Consider the following 21,957-nt stretch of genomic DNA (forward strand, 5'->3'; position numbering starts at 1 on the left):
GAGACCTTGGAGTGCAGGTTCATAGCTCCTTGAAAGTGGATTGCAGGTAGATAGGATAGTGAAAAAGGCGTTTGGTATGCTTTCCTTTATTGGTCAGAGTATTGAGTACAGGAGTTGCGAGGTCATGTTGCAGCTGTACAGGACATTGGTTAGGCCACTGTTGCAATATTGCGTGCGATTCTGGTCTCCTTCCTATCGGAAAGATGTTGTGAAACTTGAAAGGGTTCAGTAAAGATTTACAAGGATGTTGCCAGAGTTGGAGGATCTGAGCTACAGGGAAAGGCTGAACAGGCTGGGGCTGTTTTCCCTGGAGCGTCGGAGGCTGAGGGGTGACCTTATAGACGTTTACAAAATTATGAGGGGCATGGATAGGATAAACAGACAAAGTCTTTTCCCTGGGGTTGGGGAGTCCAGAACTAAAGGGGATAGGTTTAGGGTGAGAGGGGAAAGATATAAAAGAGACCTAAGGGGCAACTATTTCACGCAGAGGGTGGTATGTGCATGGAATGAGCTGCCAGAGGATATGGTGGAGGCTGGTACAATTGCAACATTTAAGAGGCATTTGGATGGGTATATGAATAGGAAGGGTTTGGAGGGATATGGGACGGATGCTGGCAGGTCGGACTAGATTGGGTTGGGATATCTGGTCAGCATGGACAGGTTGGACTGAAGGGTCTGTTTCTTTGCTGTATGTCTCTATGACTCTATGTTTGGGGTACATGTCCATAATCTGGTTTGCTCAACTATATGTTATGATCACTATTGCAGACAGTTTTGTCTGATGTCTTGACATTTCTTGCTGTATACAATACCTTGATTTCTTTTAGAAGAAAGGAATCTTTTTGCTTGATCCACTACTGTTTTGGGAGTGTACCTGCCGTTGTTTGTACCGCATCTGGAACATAGAGTCTGATCTGCAGTCCTCATTTCTCCTAGGAGAGGGGAGCAAGTCAGAGAGGGGGAGGGATTTTATTTAATTCATTCATGAGATGAGAACTCTGGGCTGGCTAGGCCAGCATTTAATACCCTGCCAAATGAGGGCAGAGGGCATTGCAGTGTGTCTGGAGTCACATCTATGCCAGACCTGGTAAGGATGGCAGCTCCTTTCCCTAAAGGATATTCATGAAACAGAATTTGCTTTGCTCTGGGTTTTAGATCTTTTAAACTGTTTTTTTACCTTTAGATAAGAATTGAATTGATTTATTTTCATTTTAAAAGAGTCATTGAGATGTACAGCATGGAAACAGAACCTTCGGTCCAACCTGTCCACGCCAACCAGATATCCCAATCCAATCTAGTCCCACCTGCCAGCACCTGGCCCATATCCATCCAAACCCTTCCTGTTCAGATACCCATCCAGATGCCTTTTAAATGTTGCAATTGTACCAGCCTCCACCATTTCCTCTGGCAGCTCGTTCCATACATGTACTACCCTCTGTGCGAAAAAGTTGTCCCTTAGGTCTCTTTTATATCTTTCCCCTCTCACCCTAAACATATGCCCTCTCATTCTGGACTCCCCGACCCCAGGGAAAAGATTTTGTCTATTTACCCTATCCATGCCCCTCATAATTTTGTAAACCTCTATAAGGTCACCCTTCAGCCTCCTGCGCTCCAGGGTAAACAGCACCAGCATATTCAGCCACTCCCTATAGCTCAAATCCTCCAACCCTGGCAACATCCTTGTAAATCTTTTCTGAAACCTTTCAAGTTTTACAATATCTTTCTGATAGGAAGACTAGAATTGCACGCAATATTCCAACAGTTGTCTAATTAATGACCTGTACAGCTGCAACATGACCTCCCAACTCCAGTACTGAATACTCTGACCAATAAAGGAAAGCATACCAAATGCCTTCTTCACTATCCTATCACCTGCAATCCACTTTCAAGGAGCTATGAACCTGCACTCCAAGGTCTCTTTGTTCAGCAACACTCCCTAAGACCTTACCATTAAGTGTATAAGTACTGTTAAGATTTGAATTCCCAAAATGCAACGCCTCACATTTATCTGAATTAAACTCCGTCTGCCACTTCTCAGCCCATTGGCTCATCTGATCAAGATCCAGATTACAACAGGATCTCAATCAGATGGGCCAATGGACTGAGAAGTGGCAGATGGAGTTTAATTCAGAAAAATGCGAGGCGCTGCATTTTGGGAATTCAAATTTTTTTATTGTGAAATAAATTCCTGTTTAATTGTTGAAAAGAAAATCAACAGGCTTGTGTGTTTTGATTCAGTGAATTACCAACTAAATCAACTAAAAGAAACACAATCTATTAGGTCAGATTTCAATTTGAGTTCTGTATTATCCATAGTTCTCACCTGCTGGAATCATAACGGCATGGTGATGTGAGAATTCCTGAACTTCTTCATCTTTCCCTGTTACAAGTAACGTCATGGATCTGTTTTCATGCTTGCAGAGCTATTTTGCATCATCCTCAATGGTTCTGTGTCCTTTTTATAATATGATGATTGCAACTGCCACAGAACTCCAATTGGATGGGAACAAAGGGCTGATACAAGTTCAGCCTAAATACACAATGAGTCTACTCCTCTAGCAACAAAACCATCATTATGACTGATGTGATGGGTAGTGTCCTTCCATCTGAATCAGACACCCTAGGATCAAGTCCCACTCCAGGACCAACGGCCAAGGAAGATAAATTTATAACGAGGCCAAATGTGTTGATGATCATTAAGCTGTAAATTCCTCTGATACCCCTATGGCAGGCAGGAAGAGTGGGAAATGTTAACTCGCTTTCTCTAAAAACAGATGCTGCCAGACCTGTAGAGTTTCTCCAGTACCTTGTGCTTTCATTTCACATCTTTTGTCAGACTCAAGCTGCTATAAGAGGATCTCAATATTACTGGATTCCAATGTTTCTCTCCCCAGATCACCTCCTTTCCAGTTTATTTCCTCTAAAACAAAGTGCCATGACAGTTCCTCAAATGCCTGCACCTTCTTAACTCTGTCAGGTAAAGGTGCCTTTGGTTCAGTCACCAACGCAATCAACGTGCGTTTGGAAAACTCCTTGAAGATTATCAATGAAAACACTGTCAGCTGTAGGAAAGCTTTTGCCAATTCCAGAGCCAAGACCTCAATGCAGAAGCAAACCTTATGCTTTCCTTCACTTGCTTTGTTCACTAATAACACACTCAAATCCTCAGTGCTTCTCTATCAAATCATTCCTGGCCAAGCCCCCTAACCTTATTCCTCTTCCCTGGTATAGCTCTAGAAATCATGACCCATTAATCCAGGAGGCATCACAAACGGTCACGATTTTAAGAAGCACGCAAATCCCACTTTTTAATCTCTATTTTGGAACCAAATTCACAGAGAGCACTGACCAGGTGCCAGAACATCACAAGAATCACTACTCATTGCAGATGAATGGACTGCACCAACTCATTAACACTTACAACTCTTCAACATATCACTCGACTGCTTAAAATTCTAACTCTGTTATAAACTCCTCTTGCATACATTGCTAGACAGGCAAAGACAGAATAAACATGGATGTGACGGATGGAGGGGAAGACTGGGAAAGCAGTTGACTGATCCCATTTCCCAGACTTCTCTGAGATAGTCCTTGTGGCTGGTGGGGACATGCTGTTCCTTGATGCTCCCTGTCTAATGCCTTTCATTGGTTTGAAGCAGATTCAAGGAGTCTGGCTCTCACTCTGGATCCACTCACTGTGATATCAGTGTGATGATCTCCGCTTGAGAGTCACCATAAAAACTCAATGATTTCTCTTCAGTTCACTGAAGAACATGGGTCATTAATCTAAGCTTATGGTAATTTCTGCATGCAGACATATAACATCAGAATCTGTCCAATTTTATCCATATTTTCCATTAAATCTGTGATAGCGCATCTGCTATCGCATTTTGATGACCCCCCCTCTCAACATATACAATATGTGAATCAAAAAGTACGTAACATAAGACTCCGATGAATTAGTCCCTTTTTTCTTTAAATCATTCCAAACATGTAAGAGGATTCTCAGGCCAGTACCAAGCTCAATAATTCTCTTTCAGTGGTGGAGTATTTTCTCAGGTGAGTGTTGAGTTTCTTTGAAAACAATCTAACTGGCCATTCAAATCAATTATCATCTTCCTTTAGCAGCACAGATTCAACTCTTATATCGAGGGCATCAATTGTAACTTCGAAGGGTTTCAAAAAAATTGGTGTAGCTTCGACTTGTGCAGTGTTAACACTGCTTTTAAATTGTCAAATGTCTCCTGGCGTTGTTCCCGCCACCAAAATTTTGTGTTCTTCATTCGTAAATCTGTTAGCTGTGCCACCACGCTGCTGAAGGTTGGAACAAACACCCAGTAGAATCCACTTTGTCCCAAAAATCGAAGCACCTCTTTCTTTGAGGATGACCGTGGAAATTCCTTGATGCCTTTCACCTTCACATTCCTTGGAGTCAGCCTTCCATGTCCCATGTTATGTCCCAAGAATGTCACCTCTGATTTGAGACGTCTGTTTGCTTTAACTTTACTACCAGATTTCCTGCTCATAGTTGTTGAAAGAGCTCTGCCAACTGTACCATGTCATCTTTCCATGACTCACGAAAGATCACTACACCATCCAGATAAACTGCACAGTTTTCTTTCATCCAGCCATAACTCTGTTCGAGAGTCTTTGGAATGTGGCTGGTGTGCTCTTAATTCCAAAAGGCATCACTTTGAATTGAAATAGCCCATTTGGGGTGACAAACATGGAAACTTCTTTTGCTCTTTCTGATAAAGGTACCTGCCAATAACCACATAATAAGTCAAACGTTGTGATGTAACTGGCTTTGTCCAATGTTCTCTATACAGTCCTCCAATCATGGCATTGGATAGGAGTCTGATTTTGTTACGGCATTAACTTTCCGTTAGGACACACAAACTCATTGAGTCCTGTCAGGTTTGGGAACTAACACGATCGGCTAACTTCTATCTTTCTGACCCGGGTTCGATGATATCTTTGTTGAGCATCACATTCACTTCCTTCTAGACCTGTGTGTTTTTGAAAGGATTAATTCTGTAGGAGTGTTGTTTTATTGGACCGGCATTCTCAACTTCCACCTCATGTACATCAGCCCTCCTTATCTAATTCTTGCATATGTCTAATATTGCTGCAATAAACCTTTCAACCAGGCTCTTTGCTCATGAGACAGACAGTTCACTAATCTATCCCACTCCTCAAAGACTTGCTCATTATTTAACGTACTTTGAGGCACATCAAACTTCATGATATCTGGATTTGATTCCTTACTCTGCAGGGCTGTAACTAACACCTGTTTTTCCAGCTCCGTGTCCATCATAATAAGGTTTCAACATATTCACATCACATACTTGATACATTTTCTTTCTGTCTGGCATCTTTACCAGATACTTTACCTGACTTAATTTTTTTCTCAATTTGATTTTTTCTCAATTTGATTTTTTCTCCTACTAGTAACAATCTTAATATGTCATCCCCATGGGAAAATGTCCAAATTTTAGATGTCTTATTTGCCATCTGCTTCATTCTTTGCTGTGACCTCTTCTGCTGCTGTTTAGCTAATGCATCTACCCAATTTAATCTCTCCCTCAACTCAGATACATAATGCAAGCGTGAGATCTCTAACTTTGGTCCTGTTAATTTTTCTTTAATTAATTTCAAAGTCCCTCTCACTTCATGTCCAAAATTAACTCAAAGAAAGTAAACTGACTTGATTCAATTGGAGCAGCTCAACTGGCAAACAATATGAATGGGATACTTTACCCCAATCATTTGGGTAATCCTGACAGTACGCTCTTAACATGGTCTTCAGGGTCTGATGCCACCTTTCCAAAGCTCCCTGGGATTCAGGATGGTACGACTTGATTAAAAGTGCTGTATGGTCAGCTAAGCACTCCAAATTGAATTGCCTCCGGAAATCTGGTCGACACATCCATTATGGTTAGCAAGCACTGGTTCCCACTTTTAGTTTTCCGGAGGGGACCTACACAATCAACTATAACAAAGGTTCTTAAATGCAGGAATTGGCGACAAATGTGCTGGTTTTATTACTGCCTCTGGCTTACCTACTATTTGGCACGTATAACACATACGGCAGAACTTAACCACATCCTTGTGCAGTCCAGGCCAATAGAAATGCTTTTGTATCTTAGCCTGAGTCTTCTTCACACCTAGGTGACCTCCTTCTGGTAATTTATGCACAACCTGCAACATTTCCTGACTGTACGCTACCGGCAAAACAATCTAGTGCACTTCCACCCAATTCTCCTCTGCACTAACCTGCCATGGTCTCAATTTTCATCTCAGGATAATACTGTCAGGAATATAATCTGATTCCTTTACTAAGTATGCATCTATTGTCTTGATTTTCTGTTGTTATTCCATTAACCTTTCAGGACTAAATACTTCTGCCTGACCCTCTACCTATTCAGCTTTTTCCAGCACCATTACATCAAACAGGATGTGCACTGACTGAACCTCAACACCTTCATCTTTCTCTTTAGTTTTTGCTTCTTACTATGGCTTATGATAGTGGGACCTTGTTACTGCAAAGTCTCGAAAAATTCAAGGGTATTTTTCTCTTAGCTCCTCAGTTCCCTGGGCTTCCCTTGGTTTCGCCACAATAAGGGGTGTCACTCCTATCTTGGATCCTGCTAAATCATTCCCCAAAACAAACGGTATTCCTGAAAATGACACTTTCAATTACTCCCATTGTAACTTCCCCAGTCTTGAGTGGGCTCTCCAAACTGATCTTACACAGGGGAACGCTAAATTTCTGTCCATCTATCTGACAAGTTACCATTCTTCTTTCAGTTAACATGTCAAAAAGAGTGCAAATACATTCATCTCCTCTGATTAGAGAATGATTAGAGACTGAGTAGATCTCATATCTCTCAACATTATAACTTCTTTCCCTTTTCCCCCTGTTCTTCCTGAGTAAACTTTACCCACAGAGATGAAGTCTTCATAGAGATTGGATACTAACTCAATACTCAATCCCTGCCTAGGCTGTACACACTCCAGCAGCTCCTCGAATTTCTTGGAGTTTGTTTACTATTTCCACGAAAACCATTGGCTTAGCCTCTTTTACCACATCTTTTCCCACAGTGCCTTTCTTTAACGACCAGCACTATGCCTTTGTGTGACTGTGACATTTTACCAGAGTTGAAACACCTGAAGCTCTTCACCTCCTTTTCGCCCTCTTGGGCTTCATCTCTCACATGTGGTAAACTATTACTAATGTGCTCTACTCTATTTTGTAGTGTAGGATCTCCTCTCCTCCCAACTTCTATCCCTCACAGGATAAAATTCTTACCGGAAGCTTGCCTTACACCAATACATATTCATCAGCCATCTCTGCCGTTCTTCTCACTACCTGAACTTTCTGTTCATCCAAATTAATTCTTATCATCTCTGGAAGTGAGTTTTTCAATTCCCCTGCAGAATAATTTCTCTGAGAGCTTCATAGGTCTTACCTATTTTTAAGACCAGCGCTCATCTATCAAAATGACTATGTTTAATTCTTTCGAACTTAACAAAAGTCTGACCTGGTTCCTTCTTTATGTTTCTGAACCCCTATCTATACAACTCTGGTAACAATTCATAAGCACTCAAAATACCATTTGGCATCTGCATAATCTCTTGACCCCTCATCTGACAGCGCTGCATATATCTCACTAGCCCTGCCGACCAGCTTAGTCTGAACTAGCATTACCCAAAGGTTCTCTGACCACTCCATCTCCCCAGCCAATTTTTCAAATGAAATAAAGAAGGCTTCAGTATCTTTCTCATCAAAATGTGGCAATATTTCAACATATTTGTATATATCACTACATTTTCACTTCATCTCCATCCTGTTAATGACTTTCTTGACTAATTTGCAACTTCTGAAGTTCAAATTCTCTCTCCCTTTCCCTCACTTTTTCTTCCCTGTCTCTCTTTCTTTCTTCTTCTGCTCTCTCTCTCTCTTTGCTCATCTAAGAACCATCTGTCTCTTTCATTTTCCTCTCTCTCTTTGTTTTTCCTCTCTCTTTCTCTTCTCATGGCTCTTCCTTCCCTTTCTTTATCTTCTGACTCCATTTCTCTCAATTTCAATTTAAGTTTTTTCTAACTTTACTGCAGTTGACTATTTCACTGATACAGCTAAGTGCTTGACTAACTCCATTACAATTTCAGCTTTCCTTTTGTCCCTGGTTAAACCTAATTCTAACCTATTTGCTAATTCTAAAAGTTGCCCTTCTTCTGTCTTTCTAAACTTTCTTGGCAAATTTGGGAAGCATCTCCAAACCCCAGAACATCTTTAGCCATCTTAACAGCCATTTCTCTCACTTTTAATTTACCCAACCACAAACAACTGAAAATAAACAAATTGTCTCACCTAAGATTTATTTAAAGATCTCGGACACTAATCAGCAAGTGTTTAAATCTGCTGGGAATTTTCGTAACCCAAATCTGTTCAAATCTGTCTAAATCTAGACTGCATCTGTCTAAACCTGTTCAAATTTTGGACCCATGCCGCTATGACACAGCAGTGAAGCTTGTCTGTTAATTAAACCAAACAGCCAGAAAAGCTTAACTTGTCATGTAATCTGTTAAAATATGAGTGACAGAGAGCTCCCAAATTCCAGTATTTAAAGAAAATAATATCAGTTTATTCTTTAATACTAAAAGTGAACATTAAACAACTATTCACAACTCTAACCCTCTTTATCTTATCTGCTTATTACCTGCCTCCAATTCCATAACAATATACTGTTCCGATAAAACACTTATTAAAATTACATCAACTTAATTTCGAAACCACACAGCAGCTGATGACTTCGGTGTCTTTCTTCTTTCAGCTGAAGATCTCCCTGTGCCAACTTCTTTCTTTTCACTGCAAACATGCTTCCGATGAAAAAGGTACCTTTGATAGAGTGTGTTCCTTAATTTCTTGGATCTATGTTGATAGCAGTTGCTCTGTCTGATTTTCAAAATGCCTGGCTTTTTTATATCCCCAACATCGGAACGTCTCATTGGTTTGAGGTTGCAAAACAATAAATTCAATGTCGGTTGGGTTTCAGTATCCTTGGGCATAATTTAAACTGATTGGTTAAATTTGAGTTCTTGTCAAAACAGCAACCAACTCAGGTATCCATTTCACAGCTAAATGTTACATATTTTCAACATTCAAGTACACTCTGAGTCTCTTTAATTAACAGACAAGCTTCACATCATACCACAGGTGCTTGTAAGACTCTCAGGGCAAAACAGCAGTCATTCTCTCTTAAAGATACAGTACACACCTTCAACTTCATAACACCATTAACAACAAAATTGTTCTTAAAGTGTTTTACAAAAATAGATATTGGGCAAAATCCAACAGAGGCAATATATCAAACATGAGAAGAAATAACAGTCATGTTGGTCAAAATGTTGGGTTTAATAATATTTGAAAGTTGGAGAGAAATCTAAGTAAGGGAACTGGTTGGAAAGAAGAGCATCAGGCAGCTAGAGACTTTAGTACCATTGAGGAGTTCGGAAGTGGGAGAGAATAGAGCGTTGTACAGGAAAGAACTCTGGATTTTAGATCTGGATGAGGCTGGAGAGATTGGGTGAGTCAAAGCACTGCAGAGATTGAAATTTGAGGCCAGAAAATCAATTCAGTGAATTGAAAGCCAGCGAGAGACACCAGAAATAGATGAGCATGATCCAAGCTCAAATATTTGAGCTGGGAGCTGGACTGGATAGATTTGAACAGATCATTTTGATAGCATGAGGACTAGAGATTAGATGAAGGGTCAGCAGTAGCAAGGAGCACAAATGGATCTGGAGGAGTTGTTTGAGGAGGGTTTTGATGACAGTGGGTTTGAAGAAACCACTAGTTCAAGGAGAGTGTTGGAGAAGAAATAAACAGGGACTGAGTCATTAGGAAATAGGAAGGCAATGTGGGGAGAAGACTGGGAGGATTCTGCAGTAATCAAGGAGGGAGAAGCAACAAGTTTGTGCCTGAGGAGGAAATGGCAGAGGCAGCTGAACATTGCATCTTAATTTTCAAATTAAAATAATCCTCGAGTCTTCCAGATTAGGCTGCTTGATAATCGGGCGAGATACTACTAAAGATAACATAAACTGATTTGTTTTTATGAAGTGTTTGAGATATCTAACAGGCTTCAGACTAATTTTAATTTATTCATACATTTTCTCTTCAAGGTTCAAATCCCGCAGTCCTTCTCCAGTCTCAGAGCCTGGAAAGTGTCACCAAGGGTCAGACTGCCCATTTACAGTGCACCATGAGGAATGCCGCAGTAACACAGACAGAAGTTTCCTGGGTGCGGGAGCAAGCAGGGAATAGTATGGACTGGGCTTTAATACATGATGTGATGAACATGACACATCGGATATTAGGATTCCCTGAGCGATTCCAGTCTTCCAGAGACTCTTCCAGTAACAGCTTCATTCTAACCATCACAAATGTGCAGCCCAATGACACTGGGGTTTATCACTGTGAAGTATGTGGAAATATCAGTGGGACAGGAATCCAGCTATGTGTAACAGGTAAGTTCTCTTTACATGATACGAACTGATCGCTGATTGTGTGGGTGATGGACAGGCTGGGAAAGGGGGATCATTGTACAGTATTCATTTCACAATTTTAACTTTTGCCTCAAACTGATTTTCAAAATGCCAACAACAACCTTTTTTTCACTTGAATTTCACATTGCTTATAATATATCAAATCAGCAATTGTAAATTTCACTTAGTACTCAAGGGGAAAATATTTCTTATTGGCTAATTGTTGGTGGAACAGTGCAATTTATCACTTGGCAAATGAAAATCTCCAGACCCCAGCTATCCCCTCCTGATTTGCTTAATGTGGTTGTGGTGAGTCTGTTTGTCTGTCGTGGGGACACTCCTCGGGAAGGGGCAGGCTAGTCTATGTTTCTCCACTCATGGGGGACAGTGGGCTTTAGGCTGAAGCCCCCTGAGGGAGGGAGCGAGCTGCTTCAGGGACTTTGGCTGGTTCTCATCCTGTTCAGCAAGGCTCACTCTCAGTGTGGGAGCTCCAAGACAGCCATTTGACAGATGACCTTTGACACAAGGGGAAATTTGTGTCAGTGACATCTCATAGTCTCCATCTCCTTAATCTGAAGGATGTCCTGTTGGAGGACCTTGCTCAAGAATGCTGCTCTATACGGAGCACCCTGATGAAGGGGCAGCACCAAGTGGATCATTGTGGAGTCCAGAAAGGAGAGGGAGCACAGGTCACTTCATCCAGCTTGTGGGTTTTCATAAGGCACCAGAGGTGTCAGTGAGGGGGAGAGAGGTTTGTGAGGAAACTGGGGGAGATCTATTGACAAAAAGGTTCCACTAATGAAGCACATTGTTACCTTCAATGCTAGTCAGCGAGACGTGGGAGATGCTGCAGAGGATCAGACAGGTGCTGTGGAGGCTCATATCCTCAATCAGTGCTGTGCTTCCACTCACTCTCATTTTAATTCTCACTCCCACTCTGACCACAACCTCAAACACTGTTTCAATGAAACTCAAAATCAGCTCCAGGGAAACCATTTCATCATTTGACTGGGGAACTTACAATGCTGCAAACTCAAACTTGACCAGGACTAAATACATCTGTCCTCTAACCTCAGATGGAATCATTGATAGCCTTATTTCTAGAAATCCTGATGAAATCCTTGGCTCTGATGAAATGTCACCCTCTTTTTAATTCAAAATGCTCAGTCACCAGACTAATTACCTTGATCTTGCTCTACACTTTATGGCTCTTCAGTGTGTCCAGTGGATATTCTGTAGGACTTCCCTTTTCAGTGCCTTTGGCACAACCATTCTATTATTTCAAATCAACACATATTCCACTCCTTGTCAAATGCTGTTTCTGTTTGAGGTACCTTTCCATAACTTGGCTTGCTCAACTATATGTTATGATCACTTGCAGACAGTGTTGTCTGATGTATTGGCATTTCTTGCTGTAGACAATACCTTGATTTCTTTCACAAGAAAGGAATCTTTTTGCTTGATCCACTACTGTTTTGGGAGTATACCTGCCGTTGTTTGTCCCTCATCTGGAACACAGGCTATACCACTGTCATATCTGATCAGTGTAATCCTGAAACACTGTCTGCACAGTAGCATCTTTGTCATGCTTTTCAAACCCAATAACTCATGATCAATCTTGACCTGAAATTTCACTCCCACAATGTAATCTGCGAAACGTTTACACCCCTATGGACCTGCCAATGTTCCTGCCTCAATGATTGTGTAACAGTGTTCAATGCACAACAAAGCTCTTGACATAAGATAATCTGGTTTTTATGTTGGTACTTGGAGAAGGAATAACTTTTAATCCTGTGGACAATGTATCCACAGCTACAAAAATGAAAAAGCGCAGATTGGAATGCACTAAAACATCAGGACAGAGTAGCTTTACATAAATACTTCAAAAGCTGCAGTCTGTTCCTTACTTCAGTACTAAAGAGTCGAACCGTCAGACCGCAATGATAAAGTCCCTTCATTCTAACTTGTCCACGCTGACCAGGTATCCAAAACTGAACTACTGTCAGATGCCTGTGTTTCACCTATGTCCCTTTAAACCTTTCCTATCCAAGTAGCTATCCAAATGCCTTTTCAAAGTAACATTTCAAAGCCTCTACTACTTCCTCTGGCTCTCATTGCATATACGCAGCGCCCTCTACAACAAAAGGTTGCACCTCAGTTCCTAAATTATGCAGCTTCTTCTTAAAACTCAAACTCTCCAGTGTGACAACATTCTTGTAAATGGTTTCTGCACAACATCCTTCCCATAGCAGCATGAAAAGAATCATACGCAGTATTCTAAACGTTGCCTCACAAGTCTTGGAGAGCCGCAACATATCATCTCAAGCTCCATTATGGTTTGAGTAAGACAAGCTGAGTTATAGATTAATTTTCTCACTGATTCACCATGCCTCAAAAGCATTCTAACTTACTTACGGACATCAGTGCTGGAAATTCACTGATAGACCTTGTCTTCCTTTGATACACCATGAATCCTAGTTCTTGGAAAATGCTAGCTTAGAATGTCATCACCTGCCATTTCCTTATTTCAAGCACAGTGACCAGTGGTGTGCCACAAGGATCAGTGCTGGGCCCACTGCTTTTCATCATTTGTATAAATGATTTGGATGTGAAGAGAGGAGGCATGGTTAGTAATTTTGAAGATGACAAAATTGGAGGTCTAATGGACAGTGAAGAAGTTTAGCTCAGAGTACAAAAGGTTCTCGATCAAATGGGTCAATAGGCCCAAGAGAGTTTAATTTAGAGATGCAGTTTAATTTAGAGAAATGTAAGGTGCTGCATTTTGGAAAGACAAATCAGGGCAGGACTTCTCCACTTCATGGGAATGTCCTGGGAGTGTAACTGAACAAAGAGACCTTGGAATACAGTTTCATAGTTCCTTAAAAGTGGAATCACATGTAGATAGGACAGTCAAGAAGGTGTTTAGGTATGCTTGCCTTTACTGGTCAGTGCATAGAGTATAGGATTTGGGAGCATGCGTGCGGCTGTACAGGACATTGGTTAGGCCACATTAGGAATACTGCATGCAAATCTGGTCTCTGTCCTATAGCAATGATGTAATGAAACTTAAAAGGGTCAGAAAAGATTTACAAAGATGTTGCCAAGTCTGCAGGGTTTGAGCTAAAGAGGGTGGCTGAATAGGCTGGGGCTAATTTCCCTGGTGTGTCGGAGGCTGAGGGATGACCTTATAGCAATCATGAGGGGCATGGATAGGATGAATAGTCAAGGTCTTTTCCTTGGGGTGGGGTGTCCAAAACTCAAGGGCATAAGTTTAAGATAAGAGGGAAAGATTTATAAGGGACCTAAGGGGCAACACTTTCATGAAGAGCATGGTGCGTGTATGGAAATGAGCTGCCAGAGGAAATAGAACATAGAACATAGAACATAGAAGAATACAGCGCAGTACAGGCCCTTCGGCCCTCGATGTTGCGCCGATCAAAGCCCACCTAACCTACACTAACCCACTATCCTCCATATACCTATCCAATGCCCGCTTAAATACCCATAAAGAGGGAGAGTCCACCACTGCTACTGGCAGGGCATTCCATGAACTTACGACTCGCTGAGTGAAGAACCTACCCCTAACATCAGTCCTATATCTACCCCCCCTTAATTTAAAGCTATGCCCCCTTGTAATAGCTGACTCCATACGTGGAAAAAGGTTCTCACTGTCAACCCTATCTAACCCTCTAATCATCTTGTACACCTCTATCAAGTCACCCCTAAACTTTCTTTTCTCCAATGAAAACAACCCCAAGTGCCTCAGCCTTTCCTCATAGGATCTTCCTACCATACCAGGCAACATCCTGGTAAACTTCCTCTGCACCCGTTCCAGTGCCTCCACATCCTTCCTATAGTATGGCGACCAAAACTGCACACAATATTCCAGATGCGGCCGCACCATAGTCTTATACAACTGCAGCATGACCTCAGGACTCCGGAACTCAATTCCTCTACCAATAAAAGCCAGTACGCCATATGCCTTCTTCACTGCACTATTTACCTGGGTGGCAACTTTCAGAGATCTGTGTACATGGACACCAAGATCCCTCTGCTCTTCCACACTACCAAGTATCCGACCATTAGCCCAGTATCCCATCTTTTTGTTACTCTTACCAAAGTGAATCACCTCACACTTACCTACATTGAACTCCATTTGCCACCTTTCTGCCCAGCTCTGCAGCTTCTCTATATCCCGCTGTAACCTGCCACATCCTTCCTCACTGTCTACAACTCCTCCGACTTTCGTATCATCCGCAAACTTGTTCACCCAACCTTCTAACCCTTCCTCCAGGTCATTTATAAAAATGACAAACAGCAATGGTCCCAAAACAGATCCTTGCGGAACACCGCTAGTGACGGCACTCCAAGATGAACCTTTGCCATCAACTACTACCCTCTGTCTTCTTCCAGCCAGCCAATTCCTAATCCAAACCTCCAACTCACCCTCAATGCCATATCTCTGTATTTTCTGCAGTAGCCTACCATGGGGGACCTTATCAAACGCCTTACTAAAATCCATATATACCACATCTACCGCTTTCCCCTCATCTACCTCCTTAGTCACCTTCTCAAAGAATTCAATAAGGTTTGTGAGGCACGACCTGCCCTTCACAAAACCATGCTGACTATCCTTGATCACATTATTCTTATCCAGATGTGCATAAATCCTATCCCTTACAATTCTCTCTAAGACTTTGCCCACAACAGAAGTGAGACTCACTGGCCTATAGTTACTAGGATTATCCCTACTCCCCTTCTTGAACAAGGACTCCCCTTCTTGAACAAGGTAGAGGCTGCTATAATTACAACATTTAAAAGGCAGCTGGATGAGTGTAAGAAGAGGAAGTGTTTAAAAGGATTTGGGCCAAATGCTGGTAAATGGGACTAGATTTATCTAGACTACCTGGTCGGCATCAACAAGTCGGACCAAAAGATCTGTTTCTGTGCTGTACAGTTCCATCAGGCTATGACCCAGTGAGTAGGGCCTGCATTCCGTTGTGTGTTGACACGTTCCTCAGCCTTTGGTTATGTTCCCCCTTCATGTTGCCACACATGAGGATGTCCTCATAACACTGTTGTTCTCCTGAATGAGATCCACACAAAATCTCAGTCCTCCATTTGTCTTTACAACAGTTATTAATGCTGAGAACCATTCTCTCTGCAATTTTACCATGGTATGACCCCACTATCAATCATGGTGTCCAACTGAGGGATTACTTTTCCGTTCAGAGGGTGAGGAATTTTCCAGGTAATGCATAAGCCAATTGGTTTAGTGTCTTCTGACTGAATAATGTGATACCCCTGCCTTAGTTTACCTAAATCTTTAACTATCTTTTGAAATGCTTGCTGACATTCTCCCACCTTCATTCTGATGTATCTGACCCACTCTCTCTCAGAGACCTGGGCACATATTTACATTTCTGCTCAGCAATGAGACAGGCTGATTGTCCAGGAGACATAATGCTTCAGTGCAATGTCACTCACTGTGAGTAATCTTCACTGTGATCAGTCCTCACTCCCGAGGATCTCTGCCTCTTGGTCCTTGGAGATGTTTCTGACTCTCACTGACTTCAACTGAGGCAAGCTGTCAGCCCGGAATTGAAACAGCTGTGTCACGTTTCCATCCTGTTTCAAAGCTTTGCACCTTCAAGTTAATGGTTCAGACTCTCTTTGACTTGTTTCACAGATGCAGGCTTCACCTTTTGTTCTTTATCTTCAGTTTCTTTGAACTCCTCCTTGTTGAATGACTTCCACTTCTCTGGACATGAGCCTTTTGCAGGAACTAATCTGTTTTCAAGTGAAAGCGCTGTTTGCACACAGTATTTTCTCAAGCAGCCAAACTGAACACACACTGAGAGCTTTCCATTACCCCCTGCTGGACTGTCATTGCACTTCTGATGGTGTTTGGCTCGATACAATGTCTAATTGAATTCAGCCAATGATGTCCATTGCTGCCTTTCTGAAGCGTGAGCTTTTGGGTGGGTGTCAACACCAGATTGGAACCTGGCCCTCTGCTCATATCAGAAAACTCTCAAATTTTCCTGATGGAACTGATGATTGTGGAGCCTGATGTCTCGGAGAAAATGAGGACTGCAAACGTTGGAGAGCAGAGACAAAGAGTGTGGTGCTGGAAAAGCACAGCTGGTAAGGCAGCATCCAAGGAGCAGGAGAGTCAATGTTTCAGACATAAGCTATTCCTCAGTTCCTCATTCCTGTTGAAGGGCTTATGCCCAAATATTGATTCTCCTGCTCCTCGGATGCTGCCTGACCAGCTGTGCTTTTTTTCCAGCACCACACTCTTAGAGATTACCTGTTCGAACAGGACATTCTTGAGGTCAAACACCTCGTTTTAAAGGGTGCTTCATCTTCCTTCAGGGTTCAGGCATGTATTTTGTGGACTGTTGACCAAAAATGGGAGAAGATATTGCTTTAAACCAAAGAAACTGTGTGAGAAGGTGTTTGCAGTTTTAATAAATGTTACTGCAACACATGAAACATTGCCTGAAGTAGTGAGCAGAGAATGCTCATCTCGTCGGCATGCCATAAAACAAACGATGTGTATGATTTTGATGGGGACTAGAACTTTGCTGCTCAGAGTTTTTCTTTTTTCATCAAATTACAAAGGCCCTGGGAATACTGGGACTTGATTTTGAGCTCCCTTCCCCAGTGAGGTACATCATCGTCATGGGCCTTCTACAGGGAAGTATAAATGGTGCTGTCATGTGTATGTGTGTAAAGAGTGATCACACAACCACCAATCACTGGTGACCACCACTCATCACTTCTGACCAAGCAGATGTTCCATTTAACAGCTTAAACATGTCATTTCTTTTCATAGAAATAACTCACCTTTGGAAGACAAAACTTTTGTGGTTCATTCTGGGAGCTCTGTTTGGAATTACTGGATTAATTTTATTCATTGGATACACATGTCTGAGAAAAAAGCAGTCCTCTACATGTGAGTCAATCATTCACTTTGTCTTCATTATTGTAGATGATCCTGTTTGATTCATTCATGGAATGTTGGCAGTTTCCTTCCCAAACAGGCATTTACAACAATTAAAGACAGTTTCATGGTCACCAGCACTGAGACTAGGATTCAATTCCACAACTTGTTTTAACGATAAGTTGAACTGAAATTTCACCAGGTGCTCTGCTGGGTTAGAAACCATTGCACATTAGATTTATAAGATTCAGGTAAAGACATCATAATCCCACTGAACTGTAGGGCTGTTCTCTCATTAAAGAGAAATAACTCGGTGATCTAAACTGAGGGTCAACTTGCCTCAGATGAGGTGACAGCTTGAGAAGGAGAGTCTGACATCATGTCCTCAACTGCTGGTGTCAATGTGCACCAGAAATCAGCCGTCCAGCCATCTGAGCAAGCTAACACCCAGTAATGAGTGAGTGGTGGAGAGGATTAGATAACATTAACAGTAGTAGTCAGGTGACAGATGCTGAAGTGGTACTCTATCCCAGAGATGTCCTATCTCCCAGTCCATTCAGTGTTACTGTGTAAATATAGGAAACTTTACAGAAACCTACCAGGGTCCAGTGACAGTCACTCTGAGAGGAAAGAAATCAAGCTGCAAGTTATCTTCAGAAACATACAAATAGAGATCCAAAACTGGAACCAAATCTGAAACCAATTCCCAGAGCCTGGGCCTCTGGATTCCTGTAGAACAGTAACATTACTGCTCTCCCCCCATCTGCCCGACTAGAATAGGGAAGACCAGAATAAAGTGTTCAGTAAGCTGGGAATGGAGAGATTGTTTGGCAGCAGATCAATGTAGTGAAAATGACTGGAACTGATCGCGGGGTGTCTGATCATTGCTTTCACAGCACAATCCGGAGCAGCTGATGATCCAGACACAACTGCAGGCTACGAAAATGTGAGAACGCCACAGGTGAGTTCAGGTGGTTTTTGAGGATGTTAGATTCTGTGATGGGAAGGCTCAGTCTGATGGGGTACGTTCTGACCAGTCTTTTGTCACTGAGGGCCAGATTGGTGTGATGGAGTGGGAGGTATGACACTGATCACTTCCCAACTTTAAAAGCCCAACCCCCTTCACTTGTACTCAAAGCTACAGGATGTAGTGAAGCAATACAAGAGAGCAATAGAGTTATCCTACCTTAGCATCAAGAGCCACACCCACCGAAACCTCCAAGGTGCCTGAACCGATTGTGGATAAGTATACAAAGATAAAAGAGTCCTGCCTTTTTCTCCATAACTCTTGAACCCATTAGTAATTGAAAATCTCTTAGATGTCTCTCAGCTTACCTTAAATACACCCAATGACTTGGCCTCTTCATCGCTCTGTGATAATAAGTTCCCTAGATTCACCACGCTCTGGATTAGTAAATTCCTCCCCATCTCAGTTCAAAAGAGTCGTCCTTTCACCCCGAGGCTACGTCCTTGGGTCCTAGTCTATCCAATTAGTGGAAACATTTTCTCCACACCCACTCCATCCAGGCCTCTCACTATTCTGTGAGTGTCAATCAGATCCTCTTATTCTTCCCAACTTCAGCGAGTACAGACCCAGAGTCCTCATCCTCTCCTAAGATGACAAGCCCGTCATCCCCAGGTCACTCATGTAAACCTCTTCTGTACACCATCCAATACTAGCTCATTTCTTAGAGATGGGGCCCAAACCTGCTCACAATATCCCAAATGCAGTCTGACCAGAGTCATACAGATGTACAGCATGGAAACAGACCCTTCGGTCCAACCCGTCCATGCTGACCAGATATCCCAACCCAATCTAGTCCGACCTGCCAGCACCCAGCCCATTTCCATCCAAACTCTTCCTATTCATATACCCATCCAAATGCCTCTTAAATGTTGCAATTGTACCAGCCTCCACCACATCCTCGGGCAACTTGTATACTTATCCATAAATGTACCACCCTCTGCATGAAAACGTTGCCCCTTAGGTCTCTTTGATATCTTTCCCCTCTCACCCTAAACCTATGCCCTCTAGTTTTGGACTCCCCGACCCCAGGGAAAAGACTTTGTCCATTTATCCTACCAATGCCCCTCATAAGGCAAGTAAACCTCTATAAGGTCACCCCTCAGCCTCCGACGCTCCACGAAAAACAGCCCCAGCCTGTTCAGCCTCTCCCTGTAGTTCAGATCCTCCAACCCTGGCAACATCCTTGTAAATCTTTACTGAACCCTTTCAAGTTTCACAACATCTTTCCAATAAGAAATAGACCAGAAATGCGCGCAATATTCCAACAGTGGCCTAACCAATGTCCCGTACAGCAGCAACGTGACCATCCAACTCCTGTACTCAATACTCTGACCAATAAAGGAAAGCATACCAAATGCCTTCTTCACTATCCTATCTACCTGCAACTCCACTTTCAAGAAGCCATGAACCTGCACTCCAAGATCTCTTTGTTCAGCAACATTCCCTAGGACCTTACCATTAAGTGTATAAATCCTGCTAAGATTTGCTTTCCCAAAATGCAGCACCTCGCATTTATCTGAATTAAACTCCATCTGCCACTTCTCAGACCATTGGCCAATCTGGTCCAGATCCTGTTGTAATCTGAGGTAACCCTCTTCGCTGTCCACTACACCTCCAATTTTGGTGCTATCTGCAAACTTACTAACTGTACCTCTTACGCTCGCATCCAAATCATTTATGTAAATGACAAAAAGTAGAGGACTCGCACCGATCCTTGTGGCACTCCACTGGTCACAGGCCTCCAGTCTGAAAAACAACCCTTCACCACCACCCTCTGTCTTCTACCTTTGAGCCAGTTCTGTATCCAAGTGGCTAGTTCTCCCTGTATTCCATGAGATCTAACCTTGCTAATTGGTCTCCCATGGGGAACCTTGTTGACAGCCTTACTGAAGTCCATATAGATCACAGCCTTATACAGACTCAGCATTACACCTCTATCCATTGTTCATTTCCAGCCTGCTTGAAATAAATATTAACATTGCATTTGGCTTCCTAACCGCCAACTGAACCTGCATGTTAACCTGAAGAGAATCCTGAATGTGCTGCAGAACACATTCACTGCTTAGAAAATAGCCCACACCGGCAAGAGAACAGGATGGAGGGTTTATGAAGAACATAAGGAACCATAAGGAACAGGAGAAGGCCGTTCAGCCCCTCTAGCCTGCTCTACCATTCAATAGCATCATGGCAGATCACTGCATCTTTGGTGAAAGGGCAGGTGTTATTTGGGGATACTCTCATTTCCGAGGAATGGCGCCTCCTCCAAGAGGAACAAGGAGCAATGGAGACTTCAATTTCACCAAGGGCCTCCTGCCCCTCCACATCATCCTTTTTATCCCCATTGATGGCTGAAATGGATATCCAGGACTCGATAAGCCGAGGGCCACAGTGGGCACCTTTCCAATCTAATCTTTCACATCCTCAGCTCATGAAAGGTGACCTTATACCTTCACGGTTTGAGCCTGTGGCTGGGAGCATGAAACCTGCTCTGAGACAATTCCTCGTCCCCTCAGCTGATTGAGATCTGATGCACATCCCAGAATTTTATTTTTATAGCTGTATGATTCCTTCCACCAGAGTCCATGTGATTGAGTCAGAATATTATCAATTTGGGGAATATCCTTCACTTTCAGTTTCTCTGCATGTACAGTTATAAATCTGCTTGGCTCTGACTTTATTGCTGTCCCTGGTTTAAGTACAATGTGTACCTGGCTGAAGAAACAACTAAAGATGGTGCATCATCCCAGGGAACTCAGGAACCAACATTAACAATGTGTTAAACACTACTCTTGCATTTCGTTCCAGAACTCACAAGATTTTCCAGAAGATTCCAATGCTACGTACACGGTGAGAATTTTAAATTTTAAAATATGGGAAAATTACAAACATCCTTACATTGTGCATCCGCTACTCAGTCCCAGTCTGTAATATTTCTCTGTTTTCTGTTAGACATTACAGCCAATGGATCGATCTATTTACAGCAACCTTAAAGGTATGTTGCTGGAACACTAACAAAAGCTCAGGAGAAGCTCGTGGATCGGTTACATTCCGTATCAATGAGGAAAAGTGTGGGGAAGTTTCACTGAAATGAACAGCAGCACTGTATAAAGCAGCAGAGAGCAGGACATCATTTGAGCCGTGTGTCACTGTATGGAAATGCACCTTTCAGATATCATTGACACACACAGACACAGACACGTGCACACACCCACAGTGACCAGTTACTGTAATCGGTCCCACTGACTGAGAATGATTGCACTGACCAGTTCCTGCAACTAGGAGTGACCGCACTGACCAGAGTGTGTGATGAGGTGTGACCACAATGACCAATCACTGTGACCGGGAGTGATAACACTGACCAGCCCCAGTGACCATAGGGACCTGTATTAAAGCTCACTGCAGCTTATGATGCTGAACTCTCGGCGCAGCT

The 21,957-nt window shown here is 42.5% G+C and overlaps 1 protein-coding gene across 3 annotated transcripts in view; it reads left to right on the plus strand.

The window, feature by feature from the left end:
* The window catches only part of LOC140482697 (immunoglobulin kappa light chain-like), a 42,602-nt gene that overhangs the window by 16,628 nt on the left and 4,017 nt on the right, over positions 1-21,957 (plus strand). Inside the window, exons 3-7 of one of the 3 annotated variants that reach the window (XM_072580225.1) lie at positions 10,189-10,533; positions 17,393-17,512; positions 18,397-18,461; positions 21,333-21,374; positions 21,477-21,519. In XM_072580225.1, the coding sequence (XP_072436326.1) occupies positions 10,189-10,533; positions 17,393-17,512; positions 18,397-18,461; positions 21,333-21,374; positions 21,477-21,519 (615 nt within the window). Of the gene's footprint in view, positions 1-10,188; positions 10,534-17,392; positions 17,513-18,396; positions 18,462-21,332; positions 21,375-21,476; positions 21,595-21,957 lie in introns of those variants that run through there. The other 2 variants (XM_072580224.1, XM_072580226.1) reach the window with 2 other exon arrangements.

Source organism: Chiloscyllium punctatum, chromosome 11 (assembly GCF_047496795.1).
Source record: "Chiloscyllium punctatum isolate Juve2018m chromosome 11, sChiPun1.3, whole genome shotgun sequence".
Classification (NCBI taxonomy): Eukaryota; Metazoa; Chordata; class Chondrichthyes; order Orectolobiformes; family Hemiscylliidae; genus Chiloscyllium; species Chiloscyllium punctatum.